The following is a 27545-nucleotide window of genomic DNA, read 5'->3' on the forward strand; positions in this document are numbered from 1 at the left end:
ATGGCTGATGTTGAATTCATGGATGAGATGAATAACCCAACAAATATGAGAACAGTCATTTCAAAACTTCCTTTCAGATTCAGAGAACGCTGGAGAAGCACAGCCTTTGATATCCAGCAACGAAATGGAAGAAGAGCCACATTTGAAGATTTAGTCAACTTTATTGACTTGAATGCTCAAGTTTTGAATGACCCGCTCTTTGGAGATATCCAGGATGTTAAGCGGAGAGAAAAGGAAAGTCCAGTTCTCCAGACGTGAAGGGCTTGAAGAAGCATGGCGTCAAAGGTAGTATTTTCACCACAAACGTCTCGCCAGTTGGCAAGAACAAAGCAGAATACTCACAATTAAAAAACAGAACACAGAGATATCTGATTCTGCAGTTTAAAGATCTTGTTTGTTCTGTAACAAGAAACACACATTGGATTCCTGTATTAAGCTTAAAAAGTAAGAATACAAGGGAAGAATTCAGTTTCTCAGAAGTAAAGGTCTGTGCTTTGGCTGTCTAACACAAGGACATATGAGTAATGATTGCAAGAAGAGAATGTCATGTCCAGATTGCTCACTAAAACATCCAGGTGTCCTACATATTATGGATACACCGGGGCTGAGTGCATCCTCTCCATTAGTCCTGTAAAGGTGAAATCAAAAAAGAGTGAAAGATCAGTAGAGACTTATGCTTTCCTAGGCCCAGGAAGTACAACCACCTTTTGTACAGAAGACCTCATGCATTAACTAAACATGCAGGGCAAGAAGACTGATTTCCTGCTTTGTACTATGGATCAACAAAGAAAGGTGCAAGGATACTTGCTGTCTGACTTAGAGGTGTGGTTTAGAAGAGAATACTTACATTGATCTACCCAATGTCTTGACTCAGCGCCACTTGCCTGAAAAAGAAGGAAACATTCCTATACAAAAGGATATTGAGAAATGGCCTTACCTGCAGGAGGAATACACATTTAAAGACATGTTGGTTCATGCCAAATTAACAGAAACAAAAATAAAAACAAGAAAATATTTACTTAGATCTGATCTTAAGTCAAAATTCATTATAAATAAACATTCTGGTTTGGAGAAAACAATTTGGCAATTGATAGAGTTGGGGACTTCAAATGCAGTCTATGCAACTGAGTGCAAATGCTGCCATCAAATTTATATTGGTGAGACGGGGATACATTACAGATTAGGTTAAAGCAACATTTCTATAATATTCTTAAGGGGAACAAGGACAGCGTCCTATCTAAATATTTTAAAGAACATCAGGTGGACCACATAATTTTAATGGGTTTGGAAACTAATATTACTTGGTCCAAAAAAACAGAGACAGTTGGTGGAAAGCTAGACACAATTAATCCAAGAGGGTTGAATGAAAAATAATTATTTTTTTTCTTTCTTTTTTTTTCTGGGGGAAATTACTTACCTATATCCTGGAGATGAGCTCAGATGGGTGAGCCTAAGAGAGAGGGAGAAGTGATTGACTTCTGATTGAGTAAAAGAGATAAGTAGAGATAGTTACATATACACACAAATGATGGATTGAATGATTTTTTCTATGGGAATTATTTTCTATTATATTTATTCGCTTGAGGTGTGGAGTGTGAAATATTTATTAACTATAGCACTTCTTTGTGGTTTTTCCTTTATTTATTTATATGTTTATTAGAGCTGTCAGAATTAACGTGTTAACGCATGCGATTAATTAAAAAAGTTTAACGCGTTAATTCTCTTAATCGCGATTAACGCATTTACCGTTAATACAGTTTACCGGAGTCATTACACTGACGCACACACACACTCACACACACACACAACAGCGCCAGAGCTCTTCTACCAAGTTGATCCTACAAGGTTAGCATAAAATAGAATAATGTCTATAAGATTATCCCTGTCAGTGATAAAATGATGGAGAAAGGACCTCTTAACACTATTTGATGTACAAAACAAGCCCAAATGGGACTATTGATAGAAATCAAGTATTTTTCAGCCTATGTAAGGCACGTTTTAATTACCACAGAAGCACACCAAATCTTAAGTATCACCACAAAGCAGAATGAGACATTTAGTTTGCAAGCGCTTTTCATGGTTCAAAGCGGCACTCAATGCTGGCATTGCCGCCCTGGCGCGAATCATGCTTCAAAATTGCTGTAGCAAAGCGGATAGCCACAGTCTACCGGCAGATTAATATTGTGGAGGATGATTTAAGAGATTTAATGCCCATTGCAATGAGTATGCAACCTATGTGGGGACTAGTTCTTTCAGTTAGTCAAACTTAGGCTTTGGGAAACACTTAATGTTACTTGAATTGGTGATATTTTAGTGCATTGTCTTTATATTTTGGAAGGCTTTGTTTGGAAAATGTTAATAAAGCATTATATTGCTACATATTGTTTTGTTTTGTTTCCTTTTCTAAGATGGAAATAAATTAATTTTGACAAGAAAAAAAAGTAAATATAGTGTCAAATTTCAGCACTTTTCAAATCTGTGATTAATCACGATTAAAAAATTTAATTGACTGACAGCATTGATATTTATATATTTATTTATTTAACAGCACTTAATAAGTTTGTGTATGTATACCTATGTACAAAACCTTTATATTATATATATTGGAAAACGTCCATCTGATATGAAATTGTAGAAAGATGTTCTGTCCACTCCTCTACTTGTATTCACATCCTTATTTTAATATATTTATGGATTTTTTTTATTATTTATTTATTTATTTATTCACCTTGTTTAAAATTGGTATTTATGAAGTGATCTTGGATTTTACATTTCCTAACATTCTCTCTGTTTTGTTTTTTTTGGAACAATAATCCCTGCCCCTACCACTACCCTAACCTTAACCCTAAGACCCCAAATTATGTTTAAAATTTTAATGGTAATATTAGAAGCTAAACAATAGTTTTCATTTATAAAAAATAAATAAATAAATAAAATAAACTAACCCTAAAACCTTCTTTATAAAAATTATTTCCTGGGGAGGAGATTAAAAATAGAGATCTGTGCCCAAGCAAACCTATCACTTCAGTGATAGGCCGTTCCCCTAACCTACAGGCAAGGCTTTGGGGCCAGATGGTTTTGCCGCTGAATTTTTTAGATCTTATGCTAAAGAATTGGCTTCACTTTTGTTAGAAGTTTATACAGAATCAATAAAGAATGGAAAGCTTCCACCAACCATGACACAAGCCCGGATCAGTCTGATTCGTAAAAAGGACAAATATCCACGCGAGTGTAAGAGTTACCGTCCAGTTTCCCTGATTCAGCTAGATGTCAAAAATTTTGGCTAACCGATTAAGTTCCCTATCTGTCACTCACTCGACGTTGTGTCGATGTAGTGACACTAGGGGTCGCCCTTGGGAGCCCCGAACACCTCTGATCTTTGAGAAAAGGCCAATGGGAATTGGCGAGTGGAATTTGTTCAGAGCATCTCTTTTCACGGTCTGGAGTTAGACTCAGCCTCGATGATGACGCGCCTCACATGTGAGCGCGCGCAGTCGGTTCTGAACTGCCTGAGGTTGTTAAGGCGGAAAACGGCGTTCCCACTGAAACAGTTTCAGAGGTTCCTGGGGCATATGGAATCCTCAGCCGCGGCCACACCACTCGGGTTGATGCACATGAGACCGCTTAAGCACTGGCTTCAGACTCAAGCCCCGAGACAGGCATGGCGCTGTGGGACACATCGCGTGGTCTTCATGCCAATCTGTCGCCGCCTCTTCAGCCCTTGGTCGGACCTGGCATTTCTACGGGCAGGGGTTCCCCTGGAGCAGGCCTCCAGGCAAGTTGTCATCATGACAGACGCCTCCAAGTCCAGCTGGGGTGCTGTGTGCAACGGACACGCAGTCACCGGCTCCTGGACAGGCCCACGTCTGCATTGGCATATCAACTACCTCGAGTTGCTGGCAGTATTGCTCGCCCTGTGGATGCTACGGCCGTTGATCCAGGACAAGCACATGTTGGATCTCTCGTCGCACGTCGCAACTCGCCCGCCGTCTCCTCCTCTGGAGTCAGCAGCGGCTCAAATCGTTGCGGGCCACTCACATCCCACGCCGGACACGCTGTCACAGCAGGTCACGCTCAGGGGAGAGTGGAGACTCCACCCCCAGGTGGTACAGCTAATTTGGAGTCAATTCTGTCAAGTGCAGGTGGACCTATTCGCTTCCCGGGAATCCTCCCACTGCCTGCTCTGGTATGCCCTGACCGAGGCTCCCCTCGGCACAGATGTGCTGGCACACAGCTGGCCCCAGGGGCTACACAAGTATGCATTCCCCCCCAGTGAGTCTACTTGCACAGATGCTGTGCAAGGTCAGGGAGGAGGAAGAGCAGGTCCTCCTAGTAGTACCTTACTGGCCCACCTAGACTTGGTTCTTGGACCTCAAGCTCCTCGTGACAGCCCCCCCGGCAAATTCCCCTGAGGAAGGTCCTACTTTCTCAGGGACAGGCACCATCTGGCACCCGCGATCAGATCTCTGGAATCTCCACATCTGGCCCGGGACACGGAAGACCTAAGTGGCCTACCGCCCGCGGTGGTAGACACGATCACTCAGGCCAGGGCTCCCTCTATGAGGTGCCTGTATGCCTTGAAGTGGCATCTGTTCGCTAAGTGGTGTTCTTCCCGATGCGAAGACCCCCAGAGACACGCAGTAGGGTCAGTGCTTTCCTTCCTGCAGGAGAGGCTGGAGAGGCGGTTGTCCCCCTCCACCTTGAAGGTGTACATGGCCGCTATAGCGGCGCACCACGATGCAGTCAACGGTAAGTCTCTTGGGAAGCACGACCTGATCATCAGGTTCCTTAGAGGTGCGAGGAGGCTGAACCCTCCCAGACCACGCCTCATTCCCTCATAGGATCACTCTATGGTCCTATGGGGCCTGCGGGGAGCCACGTTTGAGCGCTTGGAGTCAGTTGAGCTAAAGGCACTCTCTTTGAAGACTGCCCTCCTGACTGCGCTCACCTCCATCAAGAGGGTAGGGGAACTACAAGCGTTCTCTGTCAGCGACACGTGCCTGGAGCTATGTGTCCAAGGTTCCCACAACCCCGTTTAGGGATCAGGTGTTGAACCTGCAAGCGCTGCCCCAGGAGGAGGCAGACCCAGCCTTGGCGTTGCTGTGTCCGGTGCATGCTTTACGCATCTACTTGGATCACACGCAGAGCTTTAGACACTCTGAGCAGCTCTTTGTCTGCTTGGTGGACAGTGGAAAGGGAGCGCTGTCTCCAAACAGAGGATCACCCACTGGGTCATTGAAGCCATCGCTTTGGCATACCACACCCAGGACGTGCCATCCCCCTTGGGGCTACAAGCACACTCAACTAGGAGTGTGGCAGCCTCATGAGCTCTGACCAGTGGCGCCTCTTTAGCAGACATCTGCAGAGCAGCGGGCTGGGCAACACCCAATACCTTCGTGAGATTTCACAATCTCCGGGTTGAGCTGGTCTCCCGTGTGTCGTCAGGTACGAGCAGGTAAGTTGCGGGACAGCTGGCTGGGTGTACCACTTACGTACAGGAGGCGAAGATGTGTGCTTTCACCCCCAGTCATGTTCACAAAGTCGTGGACCCTGGATGTCCTTCCTCCTTAGCCCTGTGGCAGGCAAGTTTGCGGAGAAACTCATTGCCGGCCCAGTAAGTGTGCTAACTTGACCCTGTACTGGGGTAGATGCTCCACATGAGCTGATTACCCGTTTGTAACCCCGTGTGATGTATCTTTCGGTGAACCCATGTCTTCCTTGGGCAGAGGCCCCTCTGCCCCCAGTCGCCGTGCTTGTAGAGCTCCTCCCCCCTGGGTAGGACCTACCACGGGGACGTCCCCACATGCGACACTGCCGACAAGACTCGTTAAGACCATGTGACGTATTTCCACACAGTCTCCTCCCTTCCTGGCAGGGTGTGGTCTACCCAGTGTCTTCCCCTTGGGAATGGACACCCCCCCGACGCGGACACTTATGGCCCCCAGTCAATAAACTATTTCCACTCTTTTTTAGGGAGAAAAAAAGAAGAAAAGAGGCCATGGCTGGGCTAGACTGTCCCCACTTTTTTGCAGTCGACTTGCCCCTGAGGTGCAGGGGACTGTACAACGCTCGTAGGGGCATTGGAGAAGGTTACATAACAGCCGGGTGCGCTGGCTACGAGGCACGCAAGGGCCTGCCCGTCTCGCACTGCTAGTCCATGTAACACAGTTCAGCTAGTTGTGGCGTTTCGTATAGGGACCCCTAGTGTCACTACATCGACACAATGTCGAGTGAGTGACATATAGGGAACGTCTTGGTTACTTTCGTAACTTCCGTTCCCTGATGGAAGGAAAGAGATGTTGTGTCCCTCTTGCCACAATACTGAACCACCCGCTGAAATGGCCGGGACCTTCTCTCAGCTCCTCAGCGCAAAACTTGAATGAGTGGTTGCGAGCCAGCTCCTTTTATACCCGTATGTCCGGAGGAGTGGCATGCAAATTCCACTCGCCAATTCCCATTGGCTTTCTCTCAAAGATCAGAGGTGTTTGGGGCTCCCAAGGGTGACCCCTAGTGTCACTACATTGACACAACATCTCGTTCCCTCCATCAGGGAACGGAGGTTATGAAAGTAACCAAGACATTATGACATCTCTTATACATATAGATCAGGTGGGGTTTATTCGGGGCCATAGCTCTTCTGATAACATTAGGCATTTCATTAATATCATGTGGTCAGTAGCGAATGATCAGTCTCTGGTCGCTGCCATCTCACTTGATGCCGAAAAGGCGCTTGATATGGTATAATGGCATTATCTTTTTAAGATTTTGGAAATGTATGGGTTCGGGAGTATATTTATTGGTTGGATTAAGTTACTTTATAGACACCCTGTAGCAGCGGCACAAACAAATGGATTCATTTCAGATTATATTACTCTGAATAGGGGCACTCGGCAGGGTTGCCCTCTTTCCCCATTATTGTTCTGTCTTGCCCTGGGACCATTAGCAGCCGCGATAAGAAGGGAAGATGATTTTCCAGGGATGGTTGCAGGAGGTGTGGCTGTTTTACGCAGATGATATTTTATTATTTGTCTCTGACCCCACTAGATCTATGCCTTGCCTCCACAAAATTATTAATTCCTTCTCTAAGCTCTCAGGAAACAGAGTCAATTGGTCTAAATCTGAAGCTTTGGCTCTGACAGCATACTACCCAGTAATGGCTTTTCAGCCGGGTGCCTTCCAGTGACCCAAAAAGGGCATTAATTATATAGGTATTTTATTCCCAGAAAATTTGTCTGATTTAGTTAGAGTTAATTTTGTCCCGTTATAAAAAGGTTTTCGAGCGATGTGGGCAGGTGGGCTTCATTACATTTATTGATGATTGGGAAGGTTAATGTTATTAAAATGAATTGTATTCCAAAATTCAACTACCTACTACAGTCACTCCCTATATATGTCCCCCTCTCTTATTTCAAGCAATTTGATAGCATAGCGAAGTCCTTCATTTGGAATGGTAAGCGTCCCAGACTACATTTCAACAAACTACATAGGCTGATTGACAAAGGTGGGCTAGGCCTACCCAATATTTAGTTTTATTATTATGGGTTTGGTCTCAGGCATTTGGCTCATTGGTCGCTTCCACCTGAAAGAGCCCCTCCCTGGTTTTTTATTGAACAGGAAGTCCTTGCCCCTATTTTGCCACTGCAAAGCCTTTCTATCAAACTAACCGGAGAAGATAAATCACACCCCGTTATTTCACATTTGCACGTGAATTGGACAAGAGTGGCCAGAGTATTTAATTCGTACATTTATTTAAATGTTGCCTCAAGCATATGGCTGAACCCAAAATTATGTATCAACAAGTCCCATTTCTGCTGGTCAGAGTGGATTGTGAGGGGGGTTGCTACACTCGGCGACCTGTATGAGAGTGGAGTTTTGAGATCTTTTGAGAATTTGGGTCATCATTTTGGGATTCCCAGATCTCAGTTTAATAGGTATTTAAAACTGCGCCACATGCTCTGTACTGTTTTTGGGAGTAGCACGCACCCCGCTATGGCGGCAGGTGCTTTGGGAGATGTGATTGCTGCTTTTGGAAAAGGTCATGAGGCATCAGTGTATTACTCCCTGCTAACTCAGAGTCTGGGGGATGGAGTTTTAACTTCTCTCAAGAGAGTATGGGAGAAAGATTTGAATTTGGTATTGGAGGAGGGAGTGTGGACTAAGATTCTGAAAAATGTCAAGTCTGTGTCTAGAGATGCAAGGGTTCGCCTTATGCAATTTAAGATTTTACATAGATTTTATTGGACCCCCTCTAGATTATATAGGCTTGGTCCTAAAGACACACCCACCTACTGGCAATGCCAATCAGAAGTTGGAGACACTACCCATGTCTTTTTGGGGTGTGTTGAGATCCAAGTTTTTTGGTTAAAGGTTCAGAATTATTTGTGTGATGTTTTGAACGTTCACATTTTGCTTTGTCCCAGACTATTTTGGGTGATGGGGTGGTCATAAATATGGGGGATAATCACATTAAAAAGTGGGTTCTGACCAGTCTCATGATCGGCAGGCAAGTAATTTTAAGGGGATGGAAGTCAAATGGAGCACCCTCTTTTTCGGAGTGGTGTGTGGAAATGGGGAGGGTAGCTGCATTTGAGGAAGTGGTAAGTAGAAGGCTGGGGTTTAGTGTCATGTGTATTTTGTTGATTCATGTCTTTTATTTTGAAAAGTTTAGTTCCTGTTCCCTTGTCATGTGATTCCTGTTTTCCCTCCATGTTCATGTGTCTTGTTTTCATTGGTTTATTGTCTCGTTATCTTGTTTAGAGTTCTGTTTGTTCATTGGTTTATGTTCTCCCATGTCTAGTATTTAAGCCCTCGTGTTTTCCATTGTCCCTTGTCAAGTACCATATGTGAATGTAACTTTGTTGTATCATTTGTTGTCAAGCCAAGCCAAGCCAAGTCAAGTTTATGTTTAGTTCACGTTTATATGTAGGGTTATTGAATTTCATGTTTGTAAATAAATTGCACTTGGGTTCTTAAATTCATTGTCTTCGTCATTGCCAGCAGCCAGCATCGTTACATTTAGGGACTTATTTCTTAAAAAAAATGGGGCAAATATTTAGATTTTTGGGGGGACTCTCGGGGAGGAAATGTGGAGAGTGTAATTTAGTTTAATCATGTATGTTTATTTTATATATATATATATATATATATATATATATTCTTTTTTTTTTATTGTGTGTGTGTGTTATGTGGGACCACAGGGGCATTCATTGGAAGTCAGGGTGGGATTGTATTAGTGGGGTTTAAATGTAAAATGTTGATCCTTTGTATACCTGTTGAGTTTTTCTCTGTCATGTGTATATGAATAAATAAAAATCTTAATTACAAAAAACAAAAAAACGATGAATAACTGCTGTAAAAAAAAAAAAAATCTATTGTTCATTGTTAATGACACCTAATGCATTAATGATGTTTACGAACCTTATTGTAAAGTGTCACTTATTTTTAATTGATAAAAGCACAGTGAATGCAAACACTGGAATTAATCTCAATGCAAATTACAAATAATTAACAGTTTATAAAATTAAGCTTTTATAGGGTTGCCAACTTTTCACCATGGAGGGACAAAAGTTGCACTTGAACATTTGAGCGGGACGCATCTCAAATGTAAACACAGTACATTTGATTTGTCTATCAAAGTAACTTTCACATGTCAAGTTTCACACAATAACTTATTTATTTTATAACAACTGATTTTACATTTTAAATACAAATAAAATCAAATACTCACCAAATCTTCCTATCAATACACAAAATTAGAAATGGGTTTTAAGTAAACATCTATATAACTTCATATCTGGAACTGATCAGAATTTAACCTAAATCTTTGTCTTAATTTCCTCCATTTCAACTGATTAATCACCAAGTCTTCTTCTAGCTCTTTGTATTCACTCTCTCTCTTTGCTTTATCACCCAATTCACCTTTTTTCCCATGTTAATAATATCAGTTGCACTTATCCATTGCTTTTTTTAAATCAAGGTGTGATATTTTGTTTCTTTTATACTATGCAAATTGCATTTGTCATTTTGTACATTTAAGATTATTAAACAATACATTTCAAGTGTATATCTTAGGTTTTTTGGATCAAATATTTAGTAGCACTAAAGTGTTTTTTAACAATACAACTTCAGTCAAGTTGCACTGGAGTATACTGTATGCAAGCACATTCAAGATTATAAAAATAAAATACATTTTAAGTGCAATGGAGTATGTTTCAGAATTGCATACTCGGGTGCACTTAAGATGCACTACAACTGATATTAAGTTACAACAATGTACATACAACATTATACTTTAAATATACTGTTCAAGTGCATTAAAAAATGTCATAGAGGTGTATTTCTTGAAAATATATTAAAATATTTTAAATTGTACTAACTTGAAATGTAATTTTGAGTAACGCACTCAAATTAAAATGATAATCAAGTATGTTTTATGTTTTAATGTGCTTTAGCATGTTTGTCAATAAATCCAATTAATTAGACCTTTTTAAAGCACACTAACAGGTCTCCGTGGTAATGAGCTCAGCTGTCACGCAGTGTGTAGTAGAGATGATGAAGAGGTCATGGATGTATTTTCAGGCTTTAGTGAAGATGATATATAACAAAGTGGAGAACCATAAACCATGTAAATAAAGAGCCAAAGAAACTTCACACTAACACATGTAGTACACAGACGAGAACTGACAACCAAATAACAAAACAGGAGGGTATTTATACACAAACTGAACTAATGATGGAATGAAAGACAGGTGAGGATGATGGGGAACAGATGGTTGTGATAAGGGCGGTGCACTATGGGAAATGGAGTCCAGGGGAAAACTTCAAAATAAGAGTCAGTGGAAACAGGAGGGAGACAGAACGTGACATCAACAAGCCACGTGATGCGCAGACTGAAGATCTCAGAAGGGGAGGCAACCGATCTGTTCTCCACCACCCGGACTGCAGAACAACTGCCCTACCACGAGGACTTAGTGAGCATTGTGAACTGGCATGACAAATTAGGAGAAAAAGGGGATAAAAAAGCACACTGAAACATTATTATAATGTAATGATTTAAAATTTACTTTTAAAATAATATTCTTAAGATAATATTATTACAAAGTGCACTTTTTTAAACATGTACTTATGTTAGAAAACATTGTCATGAAAGTGTATTCCCAAGTATCCTTTTAATTTATTTATATTATAGTACCTACAAGTACACATTTCAACAAATTTAATGTTAGGAATTGAAGTACACAAATACACATTTATTACAGTTAATTGCACTTCTTTTTCACAAGGGAAGGGCTTTAAAGCCTTGACCTCCATGAGCCATGGACCAAGCTCCTGGTAAAAATCTGGTCTGTTCTAATGCTGTCTGATGTCTGTAGGAGAAAAATCTGTTTGCTTGCCATATTCCAAGTGATGATTTAAATCAACATTTAAAATGTAAAAAGCCAACATTTCCATTAAAAGCACAATTTCAACTCACTGAACTGATCTTTATATGTACCTATATGACCATTCATTATATATAGATATTTATAGTTTTAGTGTTTATACATGTTAATATACTGTCTTACAAAATGACAAATTATGAAAACTACTTATAAAATTAATAATCCAATAATTTTGCCTGGTTTTGTTTTTGTTGATGAATAAACATCATAAATATTAATTATGTATTTAGATTTATATCATGGTCTGTTCAAATATTCACTTGTGAAAAAGGTAGCTCTTGTTGATTTAATTTAATTAGGTCTATAGGTCCTCTAAATTCCCATCCAACAGTAGCTTACTTTGCTGCAACAGCTGACTCCATCCCTACGTCCAAATATATATATACTGCCCTACTGTATAGTATGCCAAAAACAGTATGCCAATGGAGCAGTATGTTTGAATAAACAGTATTCATAAAACTGTAAGTGAAAAACTCCTGGATAACGGGATGCGGATCGACTGGACACTATCCCAAAATGCCTCTGGGCTGAGCAGACGTCATGTTCAAATGTCTGATTAAAATAAAATGACAGAGAACCATGAGTCAGACGGCTCTTTTTAACTGTGATGGCTATACTGTATATACTAAGAATCTTGTTCTTTGTGCTTAAATGGCACTTATAGATTATTATTATTTTTTTTATCTTTGTTTCATTTTTTACATCACAAAAACAGGGGTGTGTAGAATTTGTATATCCACTGTATATCAAACAACCATTGGGTTACCTGTTGGGTTATTTTTAACAACAGTTTGGAGTGAGTACATTATTACATAGAATATCTGATTTTGTATTTTACAATAAATTACAACTGTACATTATTAAGAGTGATGTTAGATGTATTTTAAACATTCTGTAAAAATCAGATGACATCATGGGACAATTCTACACTGATATATCATCCTGTACATGCTGAAACTAAATCCAAATATGTTTCAATTAAAAATAAATAAATGGACATTGTTCTTAAGGGGGGCATTTGCTGCCAATCTTCCCCTTATATAAAATACCCCACCCCCATCTTCACTTTATATATTAATATTTTAATTTCATAGCATTTTTAAGCTTTTCAACAATGCATGTGAATGAATTTAACTAATCTTAATTTCACTAGTATTTGTAAGGGGCTTTTCACATGGCTCCTCATAGAATTTGCAATGAAATGCATTATATATTTATTTATACTGTCTTTAAAAACTTGTTCCAATCAAAATGTAAAATCATTAATTGATTGTTTATATTTTAATGAGTGATTTAAAAGACTTAAGAGTTGTAAATTGAACAAAAAAGAAACCTTATTATACTGTAATATAATACTGTTATACTGTAGTCTGACTGAAAATGTACCTAAAATTAGGTTTTATCCTCATATGGGGAACCAAGCATGAAGTGCAAGGCCATTGACAAAAAAGATGATAATGCAGGGGATCATGATGTAGGTGCACTCCAGAAGTCTTGTACTCATATTTAAAAAGTCATGTTTCAATTCTTATTTATTTATTTGAATTAAAGCCATGTCATTTATTGCAATGGCTTGCCAAAATTTTTATGTGCGTTTAATATTTTATTAAAAAGTGAAAACCCCAGGCATGTAATGGAGGTGTCTTGTATCATCCTGAAAGGGTTTGATTGTGATGAACACCTGCAAACTGTATATTATCCCACTTATTACACCACTACTCACTAAATAAATAAATGGCCATGAAATATTGATTTGAGTTGAAATTATTTTATTAGTTTACTTGTAGAGATCACAGAGTGATACGAGAGAACTAGGGAAATATTAGATGACTGGTCAAATATCAGTTTCAGCTCAAATGTGCAGACATTAATTGACCAATCAGAATCAAATATTCAAGAGAGCAGATTAATATTGTAAGGTAACATTTAATCCTGATGGATCTGTATTCTCTAATATAGTACCCTCTAAGTCTCTGAATGTACAGAGAGCAAGACATGTTAATGATGAGGAACACCTCACAAATCATCAACTGAATATGATTCACAAATATTATAGATTAACTTCTGCAGCTTCACATGTTGCCTGTTTGTCTATACTGTACGTTATTTAAAATAGCTTTCATTGGTTCTTAAATTTAAACATGACTGAATAACAATCTTAGTTTCTTCTCTTCTGAAATTATAATGTCATGATAATAATAATAAATTGTGTTAAAAGTAAGGACAATAGAAGTAAACTGCTATGTTTTATTGTTATCATCATCTTTTACTTTCCTCTGAGAAAAGATCATCTTTATAATCTCACTTTAGATATGTTCAGATATGATGGTGACATAGGCTTCAACTTCACAAACGATGTCATCATAGGAGTCACAGGGCGGCTTCAGAACAGTGACGGCGTCTTTCACTAACTGTATGGCTTTATTAAGGCTCTTTTGCTGGCACTCTGTTCCACACAGAAGCTCAGTGATTCTTTTACTTCTCTGCGTGAGGTCTCCCAGGGCCAACGTCAGAACAGGCTGGAATTCCTGATGTTCCACTGGAGGCATTACATTCCCCAGATCACTTTTAGCCAGCTGAACAGTGACTAGAGGACCACATGTATTTCCCAAGAGTCCCATGTTTTTCTGATGCAGATCCTTTATAATTGCAGCCTTGTCTTTCAATGATGCTCCAGAAAAAGTGATCTTTTCATAAAGAGCAGATTCAATGCTCTTATGGACATGTTTGTCCTTGCGTTCAGAAACCTCAAGGATCATGCGCATAACATCTCTCACCCTGGCACAGTTTTCTCCAATACTTTCACATTCATTTGCTGAGACTGGGGTGATGTTTTCTTCCAGGTGAGTACTGAGTATCTCCAACAATCTGCTGGTGATGGTGAAGTATTTGTGCACATAGTGCTGAAGAGTCTGGGTAGACCTGATCAGTTCTTCTTTCTTACTCCCAGAGAAATAAGACATAATGGACTGCATTCTGATGGTTTCTGTTGGTCAAGAGATGATACATCAACACTTTATTTTTATTTCCTGGTTCTTGTACAATGCACTTTTAAATGTTTGGAGTAATCTTGCAGGCTTATAACTGCAAAAAAAAAAAAATGTCCAGTGTCATTTTAACTGAGATATACATTATGAATTAAGATATAAACTTTGCATTTGAACATTGGGGGAGTCTAAGATACAATGATTTTTTTTTTAACTGTAATTATAGCAGGAAAAAAAACACTGCCCTTTAGATTTCAGAAGCAGACATTCTTCTCTAATAATATACAGAGAGATTCAAATAAACAGAGACTTTAAGTGTTCATATTTATTAAATTCAGGAGTCATTAGTAAATTCTGTTAAACTATTCATTTTAATGAATTGAGAAAGACATGGATGATGGCAGATGGAAGTACAGATACATTTAACAAACAGCCAAAAATAGCTACAGATCTTCACTGGTTGAACACGTAAAATTCAAAGACAACAAATGAGAAAAAAAATACATATTTGACTAAGTGAATTTTCCCTTTTACATTTGTGCTGAAATATAAAAAATCCTAATTAATATCAGCAACTACCATTTATGAACTACTGGTATTAATATCTTTTTTAGCAAACTAGGGAACGGTCAAACAGGAGAATTGTGATTTATTTCCACTAGATTCTTCATAATAAGTGTTGTTTTTTAATTCCAGCAAACATTTCTGACAGAAAAAAGTATTTTGTAACTACAAAACACAAAATTATACAAGAAGAAAAGCCACCGATCACTCAGATTATAATTGTTTTTTTAATTTTCTTATTTTTCCATCATTTCAAGTCTTATCCTGACATAGGTTATGCTATCCTGGTATCTTTCAGATGCTGGCCTGAATTCATCCAAAACTTCATCATACTCTTTCAGGGCCTTCTTAAGCTGATCACGCTCAATACTCCCTAGAATGGCTGAAACAATCATATCAACCCCCATGAAAATCACCCCCAACACACAAGAGGCTAATAACCCTGTTCCAATTGTAGTAAATATGGCTGTTATTCTTGCCAGAATCATTCCATTCATAATTAGCCAACCAACTACAAAAGTAGATGTCACAGCTGCAATGCCACAAACTGCACTAATAACATTTCCAACCAGTTTCAAGTCTGTAGTAGACAGAGACTTGTTGTTTCGCAGTTTCTCATACAGGGTGGGTTCCAGATTCTTCTTCAGCTCTTTATCAATCCTTCCTACTTCTGCCTGGATCTTATGAATGCATTCAATCATTACATCACAGTTCTGCTTGACAGTAGCTTTCTCATTCAGGTAGATTGGACTGAAGGACAAACACAAGTGCTTGTTCAGAACCTCAATGAGTTGGTTGGTGGCACGGAAGTTGTTTTTCATCAGTTCTTTCAGTTCTTGATTCTTGCGGATAAGCTGCTCCCTTCTTTCAGGATTTTCAGGGTAGAAGATATCACTCCAAGACATTTTTCTTTATGTTAGGATCTTACAATTAGTAGAAAAACAAGAATTTAGGAAATTACACAAGCACTGATGCAAGAGATTATGCTAAAAATAACTAAACATAGATATATACTGTAAGCATTCAAATCCCATTGAAAATTTTAAACATGGTTGTATTGAAATATATATATATATATATAGGCCCTACTGATGGCAATTCTCTTTTTGAATCAATTCATATACATTATACATACAGTAGTTCTACAAGCATATGCAGTCACATTCAGGGTTGCTGCACTTTTTCAAATCAAATGCAAGACTTTTTTATACCTTTTTCAAGACCTGAACAAACACAATTAGTACTGTATGCCCATACCAGCACAAGACCACACAATCCATAAATAAATCATGGATCACACATTAGTTTACTTAAAATATTCTTAGTCTTTCTTTATTGTGACAGGGCAGCCCATGTCTAAGTCATATGATGACAAATTTAACATTTATAAAATGTTTCACCCATCCCATCAGATGCTGCGTTTATTCTTTTAACCTATGTACCTATGCTACCTTCAGAAACTGACCAGATGAAGTCATCTCAGTAAACAGCATGTGACACAAATACTGGATTCGGACATGCCTTAATGCCTTTGTAATGATGTTGGCGACAGGCGGACGAAGAGACGATGGTGAAGAGATGAACCCAAGTGCAGTTTATTAACAGTCGTGAAAATCCAAAAACCCTGACTACAAACGTGATCAAAAGATAAACATGAACTTGACTAGAATTAGACTTCACATAAACTTAACACAAATGGCTTGACTAGGCTTGACGCAACAAAGTTACAAACACAATACCTGACGAGAGACAATGGCAAACATGAGGGCTTAAATACACAGACATGGGTAACAAGGCAACCAATGAACAGACAGAACTATAAACAATATAACAAAACTAGTAAACTTAAACCAATGACAAACTAGAACTGATAACAAAGTAATCAAACAATGAACCAATGAAAACAAGACACATGAGGGAACAGGAAATCACATGACATGACAGGAACAGGAACTAAACTTGAAAATAAAAGACCTGAAAAAACCTGAAAAAACACATAAACGTGACAGCCTTCCTATTCCTAGTATACATCCTACGAAAGCAGCAATTATCAGCATTCAGGAGCATCCAAATTCTCGGACAATCATCTACAGTCTATTACAATATAAACACTATAAAGTAAACATTGTCATTTACTGCAGCAATCATTTAACAGTAAATCAGTTGTAACTTGTCATAAATGTGTGTCTCTGAAACCGCTGAAAACACTGAATCATGAGCTCCCGCGTGCTTTGGAGTCTTTTCTTTGAAGCATGAAGCACATGTAGATTATATATTTATTTTATTAAATCTCAGTCGGACAGTCTGTCTGTCTGGCTCTTCAGTGTGTGCATGTGCTCTGAGAGTACTCATTAATTCAGATATGTATGAATATTTCCATGATTTGTTAACACAACTTTATATTTTTGGGAAAAATCAACTTAGATTAACCAATTTGTTCAGATAACATAAGAATTTGTGTTTTTATTGAGTAATCTAATGGCACAGTGTCAATGCACTGATATCAATTTTAATTGGAAAAATAATTAATTCAGCTAATTGTTAGTTTACTGGATCTATGAGTTTGTGTTAACTCCAAATTTGATTTTAAATGTACTCAATTTGAAAGCAACCAGGTCACTTTTTCAAGTGTAACCATATTTGGTGTATACAGTAACACAATGGATTTCAAATATTGACAGATATTTATCATAATATCAGATCTGTGCATTAAACTGTAAATACAGCCTAACAGACCTGCTGCTATAGTGTCATATTAAACTAATTTAATAGCTTTAAAATGTATTCATGTACAGCTGTATAATAATCATACAGTGAAGATTTACTTGAATTTTTGATACCGCTGTTATAAACTTCAAACACTTTTTTAATTTGTATCTTTGTTCTATTGTTAGTTGTTCTATTGCAGGGGTGACCGCACTATGATCCCAACTGATCTGATGCACGAGATTTTAGAAATAGAACAGAATTTGGGCCACTATTGAAAAATAATATATTGATATTCTGAACACTAGATGTGTACGTATAGCCACATCTCACAGCACATTTTCTCCACAAGTGCATTCTTTGCAGTCGCCAGAAAGCATTTGTTATTGTACCGCTATCAGGTAATCTTATTTTTAAATGCCCCAATACCACACTTTTTATAACTGAGAGTTCATGTGCATCAACCAATTAAAAGGGAGCACAATCATTTTGATTAAAATCGTATTTGTAACACAAGTACCAATGTAATAAAAATAAGTTAATTACTGAAAAATAGAATAATTTCTCGAATCACATCATAACATAATATACACGGTAAATAATTTTAATGTTAAAATACTGTAAAAATGCTATAGTAAAAAGCATTACTTGCTTAACGGATAGTTACCTAAATATACAGTATAAAAATAAAATAATTAAAAAGACAATTCACGTAGTTTTACAGTAAAATGTTGTAAAAATGAAAAACATTTTAGATGTAAAAAGTATGATTTTCCCATATAATTTACGGTCATTTTTTAAAATTATGTTTAACAATAAAGTACATGTACTTTTTACTGTTAATTATTGTTAGAATTACGGTAAAAAACAAGAATCGTACGTTTTCAGAATTCTCTGCGTGATCCAGTTTATTTCATGATATTTTATGGGAATAGTTATGTTTCTTCTTATTTTTTATATCAGTTATGTACATTGGGGTGTTCTGTGTTATATTTGATGTAGTTTAGTTCATGTTTACTGCATTATTTAAATTTCACATATGTTACCCTGATGGTGTTTAGGGTTTGTATGAGTGACAGTGAGCACTCTTTCTACAGTGCATCCGGAAAGTATTCACAGTGCTTCACTTTTTCCACATTTTGTTATGTTACAGCCTTATTCCAAAATGGATTAAATTAATTATTTTCCTCAAAATTCTACAAACAATACCCCATAATGACAACATGAAAGAAGTTTGTTTGAAATCTTTGCAAAGTTATTAAAAATAAAAAATAAAAAAAATCACATGTACATAAGTATTCACAGCCTTTGCCATGACACTCAAAATTGAGCTCAGGTGCATCCTGTTTCCACTGATCATCCTTGAGATGTTTCTACAAATTGATTGGAGTCCACCTGTGGTAAATTCAGTTGATTGGACATGATTTGGAAAGGCACACACCTGTCTATTTAAGGTCCCACAGTTAACAGTGCATGTCAGAGCACAAACCAAGCCATGAAGTCCAAATAATTGTCTGTAGACCTCCGAGACAGGATTGTATCGAGGCATAGATCTGGGGAAGGGTACAGAAAAATTTCTGCAGCATTGAAGGTCCCAAGGAGCACAGTGGCCCGCATCATCTGTAAATGGAAGAAGTTTGGAACCACCAGGACTCTTCCTAGAGCTGGCCGCCTGGCCAAACTGAGCGACTGGGGGAGAAGGTCCTTAGCCAGGGAGGTGACCAAGAACCCGATGGTCAATCTGACAGAGCTCCAGCATTTCTCTGTGGAGAGAGGAGAACCTTCCAGAAAAACAACCATCTTTGCAGCACTCCACCAATCAGGCCTGTCTGGTAGAGTGGCCAGACGGAAGCCACTCTTCAGGAAAAGGCACATGACAGCCCGCCTGGACTTTGCCAAAAGGCACCTGAAGGACTCTCAGACCATGAGAAACAAAGATGAACTCTTTGGCCTGAATGGCAAGTGTCATGTCTGGAGGAAACCAGGCACCGTTCATCACCTGGCCAATACCATCCCTACAGTGAAGCATGGTGGTGGCAGCATCATGCTGTGGGGATGTTTTTCAGTGGCAGGAACTGGGAGACTAGTCAGGATCGAGGGAAAGATGAATGCAGCAATGTACAGAGACATCCTTGATGAAAACCTGCTCCAGAGCGCTCTGGACCTCAGACTGGGGTGAAGGGTCATTGTCCTGTTGGAAGATGAACCTAAGCACACAGCCAAGATAACAAAGGAGTGGCTCCGGGACAACTCTGTGAATGTCTTTGAGTGGCCCAGCCAGAGCCCAGACTTGAACCCAATTGAACATCTCTGGAGAGATCTGAAAATGGCTGTGCACCGATACTCCCCATCCAACCTTATGGAGCTTGAGAGGTCCTGCAAAGAAGAATGAGAGAAACTGCCCAAAAATAGGTGTGCCAAGCTTGTAGCATCATACTCAAAAAGACTTGAGGCTGTAATTGGTGCCAAAGGTGCTTCAACAAAGTATTGAGCAAAGGCTGTGAATACTTATGTACATGTGATTTCTTTATTTTATTTTTTTTAATAAATTTGCAAAGATTTCAAACAAACTTCTTTCACTTTGTCATTATGGGGTATTGTTTGTAGAATTGAGGAAAATAATGAATTTAATCAATTTTGGAATAAGGCTGTAACATATGTTAACATCGATGAAACATTAAAATTAACACTAGCTCAAATTCAATCAAAGATAATTATCAATTATCAAAAATCAATAGAATATTAATAAGGATTAACATTGACGGGGCACCACCCTGGAATCAGGGACTAATAACCGAATATTAAAACAGTCTCAATATTAGATTGTTTTCTTAGGAAAATCGACATCCGAAGAATATCGATTTTCGAATAAAAAAACAATGAATGAAGGTTTGAATCCGAGCACTGACATCCCGTCAGCACGACACAGGCGTATGCAAAACAAACCAAAACACTTCTCTTTGTAATATAAACAAAAGTTTATTTATGCAGTAATATCAATTAATAATTAATACAATGCAGTCAATAAACTTCCGACTTACAACTACAAACTAAACAGTGATATGATTAGATATGCAAATCAAAATAATCCTATAACACATAAGGTGTGTGTGTGTGTGTGTGTGTCAGTGTGGTTAGTGAGAGAGAGAGAGAGAGAGATGATTAAGTGACAGCCCGAAAGCTGATTTTGCGATAGCTGGAGATAAAGCAGCCGTGTTCATCACTCAGAGACGCGGTTTTACGAGCGGGGCTCGTAAAAGTCCCTTGTTATTTGACTCTTTAATGGATGAACTCAGTTGCTGTCTCACCCGCGATGGCGAAAATGCACAACAGTCCAATTTGGTTGGACTACAATACAGCAAAACAAATTCGTGATAATTAATACCCTGAGTATTAATAATTAGCGGACATGGCGGTCCGTAAACTGTACAAGCAAAAAACCTTGAAACACAAGAATAGCACACTATAATATTCTATCTCTGCCCAGACGTAAACCTCTTACTTGAATCGCATGAGGACACAGGTAGAATGTGTTTTCCTCCGTCCTTTAACTTTGACCCGGTTTCTTGAGGCTCGTGTGATGACGAGAGCCGTTTCCTCGCGCTGTCGGCGGCCAGTACGGCTGTTGATTCTCAGAGGGCGGTACGGCTGTTGATTCTCGGCGGGCTGGCGGAGAACTCAGAAATGTCGACTTGATTGAAGATGGAAGAGAAATCTTTAATCTCTTCACTTCTGTAGGCCAACGGATGAAGATGCGAATTGCTCGGCGGTCTCCTTCGGATCCGTTAGAGTGTTTGGTTGAACACAGAGTAATCTCAACTCGTCCAGCGAGATGGAGATTGTATGGCTACAGTTTCAAGTCGGACATTACTTCCTTATGCCACGAGGTTACACCGGAGAGCAGCAAAAAGCTACGTCCGTATTCGGTGAACGAAGTCGCCGGAAGCCACTTTGGAAGCATTTCAGAATTATTTGAAGTCCTGATGATGTCATGTTTGAGGGATGTTCTGTGGTGTGCCTCATCCTATAGGAGTTGAGAGCTCGATCCTTTAGAGGGCAAGGCTTCATGGATCTGTAGTCTGTTTTGGACTCCCTTTGTTTGATTTTGGCGCGATTTTTATCAGTACAACATCTGACTTAGAAGGAGGGGGCTTGAGGAATGTTTTTTATGACTGTTAGGCCTGCCTTTGTCTTCTATCTGAATACATGAGGCCCAACATTCCCCCCTTTGTTCTGAAGAGTTGGTTGTTGTCCAGCATCTTTAGAGCAACTGAAGGGCCGAACAGTTCTTGTCGGTTCACAGTAACCTGTGGGTTACGCCATCCATGTATTCCTGATAGGAAAGAGAAATGGTTGCACAGTCCATACAGTTCATTAGAGTTCACAGAGGTTTTATCGTCTGGACAGAGATTGAGGCACATCTGGGCATAGAACTTCTAGCTAATTCTAAAACTACATTCATCACACATAAACATTTCAAGTTATTGGAAGGCACAGCATTAACCATAACACAATCCTTTGTTGTTCTTTGGTCATAACACAAAATCAAAGTAGAACCTGACATTGGTTACTAGGAACAAAATGTTAGAGGAAAGGAGGGTTAAAGGTTAAAAGGCTTATCCTTGGAAATGATGGAGTTAACCTGTGTGATGGGCTCAGACTGGTGTGTAAAACGCGGCTGTATGAGAAGTGAGTCCAGTCTGGCCTGTAGGTGTTGAATGTACCTGTACATGGCGTGTGCAATAATTGAGATGATGATCCAACCACTAGGAGGAGCCAGAGGGCAACCAAACTGATAGGGTGTTCTCGGTAAGATGACGATCTGCTTATGTGACTATGAAATATAGTGGTCAAGCCAGTCGGTTTGAGACTGAACTTCACTAATTCCATCCCTTCAGCCTGAAGCTGCTGTCGAAGGGTGTCATCAACGGTGAGGCTGTGACCTCTAAATGCTGTACATGTTTATTGATCATTGCTCCTGGAAGTGTCACTATTGATGAACTTCTGTAATTACTACAGTGATTTACAATACATTATAAAGTGAAAAGCAGATTTTCAGAATGTTAAAATATCAAGTTTATCATTTAATAATATAAACGACGGTAATGAACCGTAAAATATACATGCATCAAAATTACATCCCGTAAAGCCTGAAACGTGGTTACCGTATTTCTACGGTGAATTTCTGGCAACCACAGCTGCCAGTTTTTTTACTGTAAATTTAATTTTTAATTATATATATATATATATATATATATATATATATATATATTACAGTGTATGATTTAGTGTACTATGATGCGTCAAATCCAACACTGCTCAGTAGCAGCTCTATATGTGCTTTGCAGTGTGTAACGAATCCAGCCTCTATAGTTCCTCCCACTCACCACCAGAGGGCTCCATCACCTGTGTATTGACTAACTCTCTGGACTCCATTTCCCATAATCTCCGTACTTGGCTCAGATTACCTTCTCACCTGTTACCTATTTATTCAGTTATTTATGTCTCACTCTCACTTGCTGTCAGTGCAAAGTCTTGTTTTGCCCTGGCTGACATTTTTGAGCATTCTTTGTTTTTTTCAACAATGAAAAACAGATTCAACAATCTTTGTTTTTTGATTGAACATTCTTTGTTCAATCAAAAATAACTTGCATAAATGACTGGCGTCCTGTTGCTCTGACCCCCATCATCAGCAACTGCTTTGAGAGACTAATCAGAGATTACATCTGCTCTGTGCTGCCTCTCTCTCTTGACCCATTGCAGTTTGCTTATCGCAACAACCGCTCCACTGATGATGCCATTGCATCTACAATACACACTGCTCTCTCCCACCTGGAAAAAAAGAACACTTATGTGAGAATGCTGTTTGTAGACTACAGCTCAGCATTCAACACCATAGTGCCCTCCAAGCTAGATGAGAAACTCTGGGCTCTGGGCTTAAACAGCTCGCTGTGCAGCTGGATCCTGGACTTCTTGTCAAGCAGACGCCAGGTGGTTAGAATGGGCAGCAACATCTCCTCATTACTGACCCTCAACACTGGAGCCCCACAGGGCTGTGTTCTCAGCCCACTCTTGTATTCCTTGTATACAAATGACTGTGTGGCAACACATAGCTCCAATGCCATCAAGTTTGCTGATGACACAATGGTGGTAGGTCTGATCACTGACAATGATGAAACAGCCTACAGAGAGGAGGTGCACACTCTGACACACTGGTGTCAGGAGCACAACCTCTCCCTCAACGTCAGTAAGACAAAGGAGCTTGTGGTGGACTTCAGAAGAAAAGACAGAGAACACAGTCCCATCACCATCAATGGAGCACCAGTGGAGAGAGTCAGCAGCTTCAAGTTCCTGGGTGTCCACATCACTGAGGAACTCACATTGTCCACCCACACTGAAGTCGTTGTGAAGAAGGCTCATCAGCGCCTCTTCTTCCTGAGACGGCTGAGGAAGTTTGGAATGAACCACCACATCCTCACACGGTTCTACACCTGCACTGTGGAGAGCATCCTGACTGGCTGTACCTCCGCCTGGTACGGCAATAGCACCACCCACAACCTGCAAAAGGTGGTGCGAACTGCCAGACACATCATCAGAGGTGAGCTTCCCTCCATCCAGGAAATATATACCAGGCGGTGTGTGAATAAAGCTCGGAGGATTATCAGAGACTCCAGCCATCCGAGCCATGGGCTGATCTCACTGCTACCATCAGGTAGGCGGTATCGCAGCATCAGGACCCGCACCAGCCGTCTCCATGACAGCTTCTTCCCCCAAGCAATCAGATTTTTGAACTCGTGATCTCCCACGATCAAAATACATCAGCACTGCACTTTATTATTATTACTACTCTTACTCTTATATCTCACACCGGACTGTCATAAATTATATTATTATTATATTATATTCTCTCTTAACAACTGACTATCAACCGACAGCCTGAATGTCAATACAGTACAATACAACCTACTGTACATTCTATATATACTACCATATATACTTTTATATATATATATATATATATATATATATATATTTTTTTTTTTATTGAATAATGTGTATCTATATATTGCATATTGTATACTGTACAGTGTATGTTATTATTTGTATATTGTTGTGTGTAATTATGTGTATATCAGACGTTTAAATTGTGCTGTGTTAATTTGATGTTATTGTAAACTGGTATGTGTCTCATCATTGTCACGACTGCTATGTTGATCAGAACTGCACCCAAGAATTTCACACACCATTGCACTTGTGTATATGGCTGTGTGACAATAAAGTGATTTGATTTGATTTGATTTACTGCCTTTTCTGTGTATGATTCTGGACTGTTTACCCTATTTTGACTTGTTGCTGCCTGTCTACTATTACTGCCTTGTTTACCTGGATATAACCTGTGATTGTCTGCCGCCTGCCCTGATCTCTTGCCTGTTTAATGATCTCTTTGGTATGCCTTGGATATTACTGTTGCTGGTGATTGATCCCTGCCTGTCTATATTACTACGTTTATTGTTAATAAAGCTGCACTTGGATCTCAACCTGGCTGACTCATCATTACAGAAGACTTCGCCACAAACTGATCCAACGGCTTTCTTCAACTAACTGCCGAGGTCTCAGCTCCTTCATCAAGCCCAGCGGCACACCCAGCCTCATCAAGAACAATTCACCACACCATGAATCTAGCAGCATTCTTTGTTCAATTAAGCCAGACGGACTTATCAATAAGTCCGACTCCCATTTCTTTTTTACCATTGCCGCCCACACTGGTTTTGATGATGCCGCTCTAAAATCCATATACAGATTATATATATATTCACCTTGTGTATTATTGACTCAGTGACACGTGCGGCACCACTACATGAAGACAAATACATTCATAAAATAAAGTTAAAGTTTAGAAAATATGAGTGAAATTGTTGAAGTTGACCATCTACAACAACTGAAATGAGTCCAACATGGTGAATTATCTAAATTTATCTCAGTTACCGGCTGCCTCACGAAAGACTAGGTCCACAAATAGGACATTTAATTACAAAATTACCAAACAGGAATGTGAAGGATAAATATATTCAAATCTAAAGTGATATTCAATGATAGGCTGACAAAACACTGTAAAATGATGAATAAAAGTAAATTTATTCTTACCTTTTTCTATCGACGAATCCACTGACGGTTGGCCCGGTGTAGATTCAAAAACACACGTGCAGAACTCAGATTTCTATAACCAAGTTTCAACATAGAACAAATGTTATGATTTTGACCAAATGGGTTGGTGGTACATGTTGATGAATCAACCTCATTTCGACATTGAAAATATGTTCTATTTCCGACCTAACGAAGTTCTGATGTACTGACCAACTAGTGAATGATGATTCAACATTGAAAATCTATCCACGACTGATCCCGACTCTGATTACAACTAAAAATAGACATTGAATCAACGTCTCCTATCTGGGGTGTGTATGAGTTGCTTAATAACTGTTCTATTAAAGGTTAAGGTAAAATGCAGTCCTTGTGCTGTGATATACAGTTTATCTGTACAAAGTCTACAGCACTGAACACTGACACAGTCATTAAACTGAAAGTATTAGCCAAGTCCACTGTAACTGATACATATTTTCAGAGCCACTAGAGTCTATTAACTCTATCCATTTAAGCAAAGCAGTCTGTAACAACAGTTGCAACAACAAAGTTGCTATGTTGCAAGTGTTAAAGAGGGAATATTGTCCCCATAGTTACAGCGGGACATTGAGACCCATACAGACTGCAGAGTAAGCATCAGCATAAAAAAATTACGTGTTAAGTGCACTGCTGAAAATAACTTAAAATGCTATAAAATAATAGGATGTACTTTGTATTAGTATAATTTCATGTTATTTCCATATATACAGTATAACGTTCTTACCTGTGTTTAATCTGAAGATTGCCTGATCTGTAGTCTGTGCTACACGTTGAGTGATGCAGCTCTCAGTTCACTGCTGATGTTGATTCCTTCAGATGAGGTGCTGACTTGTCAGAAGCCTGTTGCAGAGCTTTTATATTCCACAGTGCCACTTTCACTTTCAATCTGATGCCCCTGACTCTGCTGTTCTGTCATGTAATCATTTATTTTGGTCTGTATCTTTGTCCCTAAAAGGCATGAACCTCCACAGCTTCAACTCTTGTGCTCTTGTCAGTCCTCAGTCACATTCTCATCTGTTATGTGTATTTCCAGGTACTTGCTCATAGCCTGCCATTAAATATGCTAAACAAAGAAATGCTATAATTTAATAACTACATAAAATAACAATCAGACAGAGAGCAAAGGAATCAAGACATAAACTGTGCATTATTTGTATTGTTTTTACCTTCAGGTGGGTTTTGAACAATCATTGTTCTGGGAAACATCAAACTAATCTGGCAACACTGCACATGAGTATAAAAGAGGAAAAGGTCGGCGCACCAGAGCTCCCATAAAATAACAATTTATTAGGTTCCCACCTTGGGTGATGTTTCAAGCTAAAAGCTCTTCATAAAACACTACAAAACATTAAAAACAACTCTTCAATACCCCGGAACAATTACACAATGAAAGTCACATGACTCACCAAGAATTAACATCAGACATTAAATAGATTGCCAATACAAAACCATACAAATCCCATAGACATACAATCAGACTGTAAACCCAGCTACTGAAGGGTATAAAAATATCAAATAAAAATAATAATAAATAGTCATATTATTAGTAATAATATTACTAATAAATACCAATAATGTAAATACAACTGATAATAATCATATAAATATAATAAAATATTGATAATAATAATAACAATGATCTTGAAAAATGTACATGATTAATAGT

At 38.9% G+C, this 27545-nt stretch overlaps 2 protein-coding genes across 3 annotated transcripts in view; one reads left to right on the forward strand and one right to left on the reverse strand.

Annotated features, from left to right (window-relative positions):
• LOC127432446 (NACHT, LRR and PYD domains-containing protein 12-like) overlaps window positions 1-27545 on the forward strand; it is a 612890-nt gene that overhangs the window by 113851 nt on the left and 471494 nt on the right. The window lies entirely within an intron of this gene.
• Window positions 13205-27329, reverse strand: LOC127432469 (single-pass membrane and coiled-coil domain-containing protein 3-like). 2 transcript variants are annotated; one of them, XM_051683584.1, is made up of 3 exons: window positions 26604-26979; window positions 25844-25916; window positions 13205-14427 (listed from the first exon to the last, which is right to left on the reverse strand). In XM_051683584.1, exon 3 carries the CDS (start codon window positions 14414-14416, stop codon window positions 13748-13750), a length of 669 nt encoding a protein of 222 aa, XP_051539544.1. In that variant the 5' UTR covers window positions 14417-14427; window positions 25844-25916; window positions 26604-26979; the 3' UTR covers window positions 13205-13747. The 2 variants fall into 2 exon arrangements, with proteins under 2 accessions (XP_051539544.1, XP_051539545.1); XM_051683585.1 differs by lacking the exon at window positions 13205-14427 and adding an exon at window positions 14536-15915 and having other exon boundaries at window positions 26604-27329.

This window comes from Myxocyprinus asiaticus, chromosome 42 (assembly GCF_019703515.2).
Source record: "Myxocyprinus asiaticus isolate MX2 ecotype Aquarium Trade chromosome 42, UBuf_Myxa_2, whole genome shotgun sequence".
NCBI lineage: Eukaryota > Metazoa > Chordata > Actinopteri > Cypriniformes > Catostomidae > Myxocyprinus > Myxocyprinus asiaticus.

Coding starts and splice junctions, on each gene's coding strand:
- LOC127432469 (XM_051683584.1), bottom strand. CDS start 14,416: ATGCAGTCCATTATGTCTTATTTCTCTGGGAGTAAGAAAGAAGAACTG.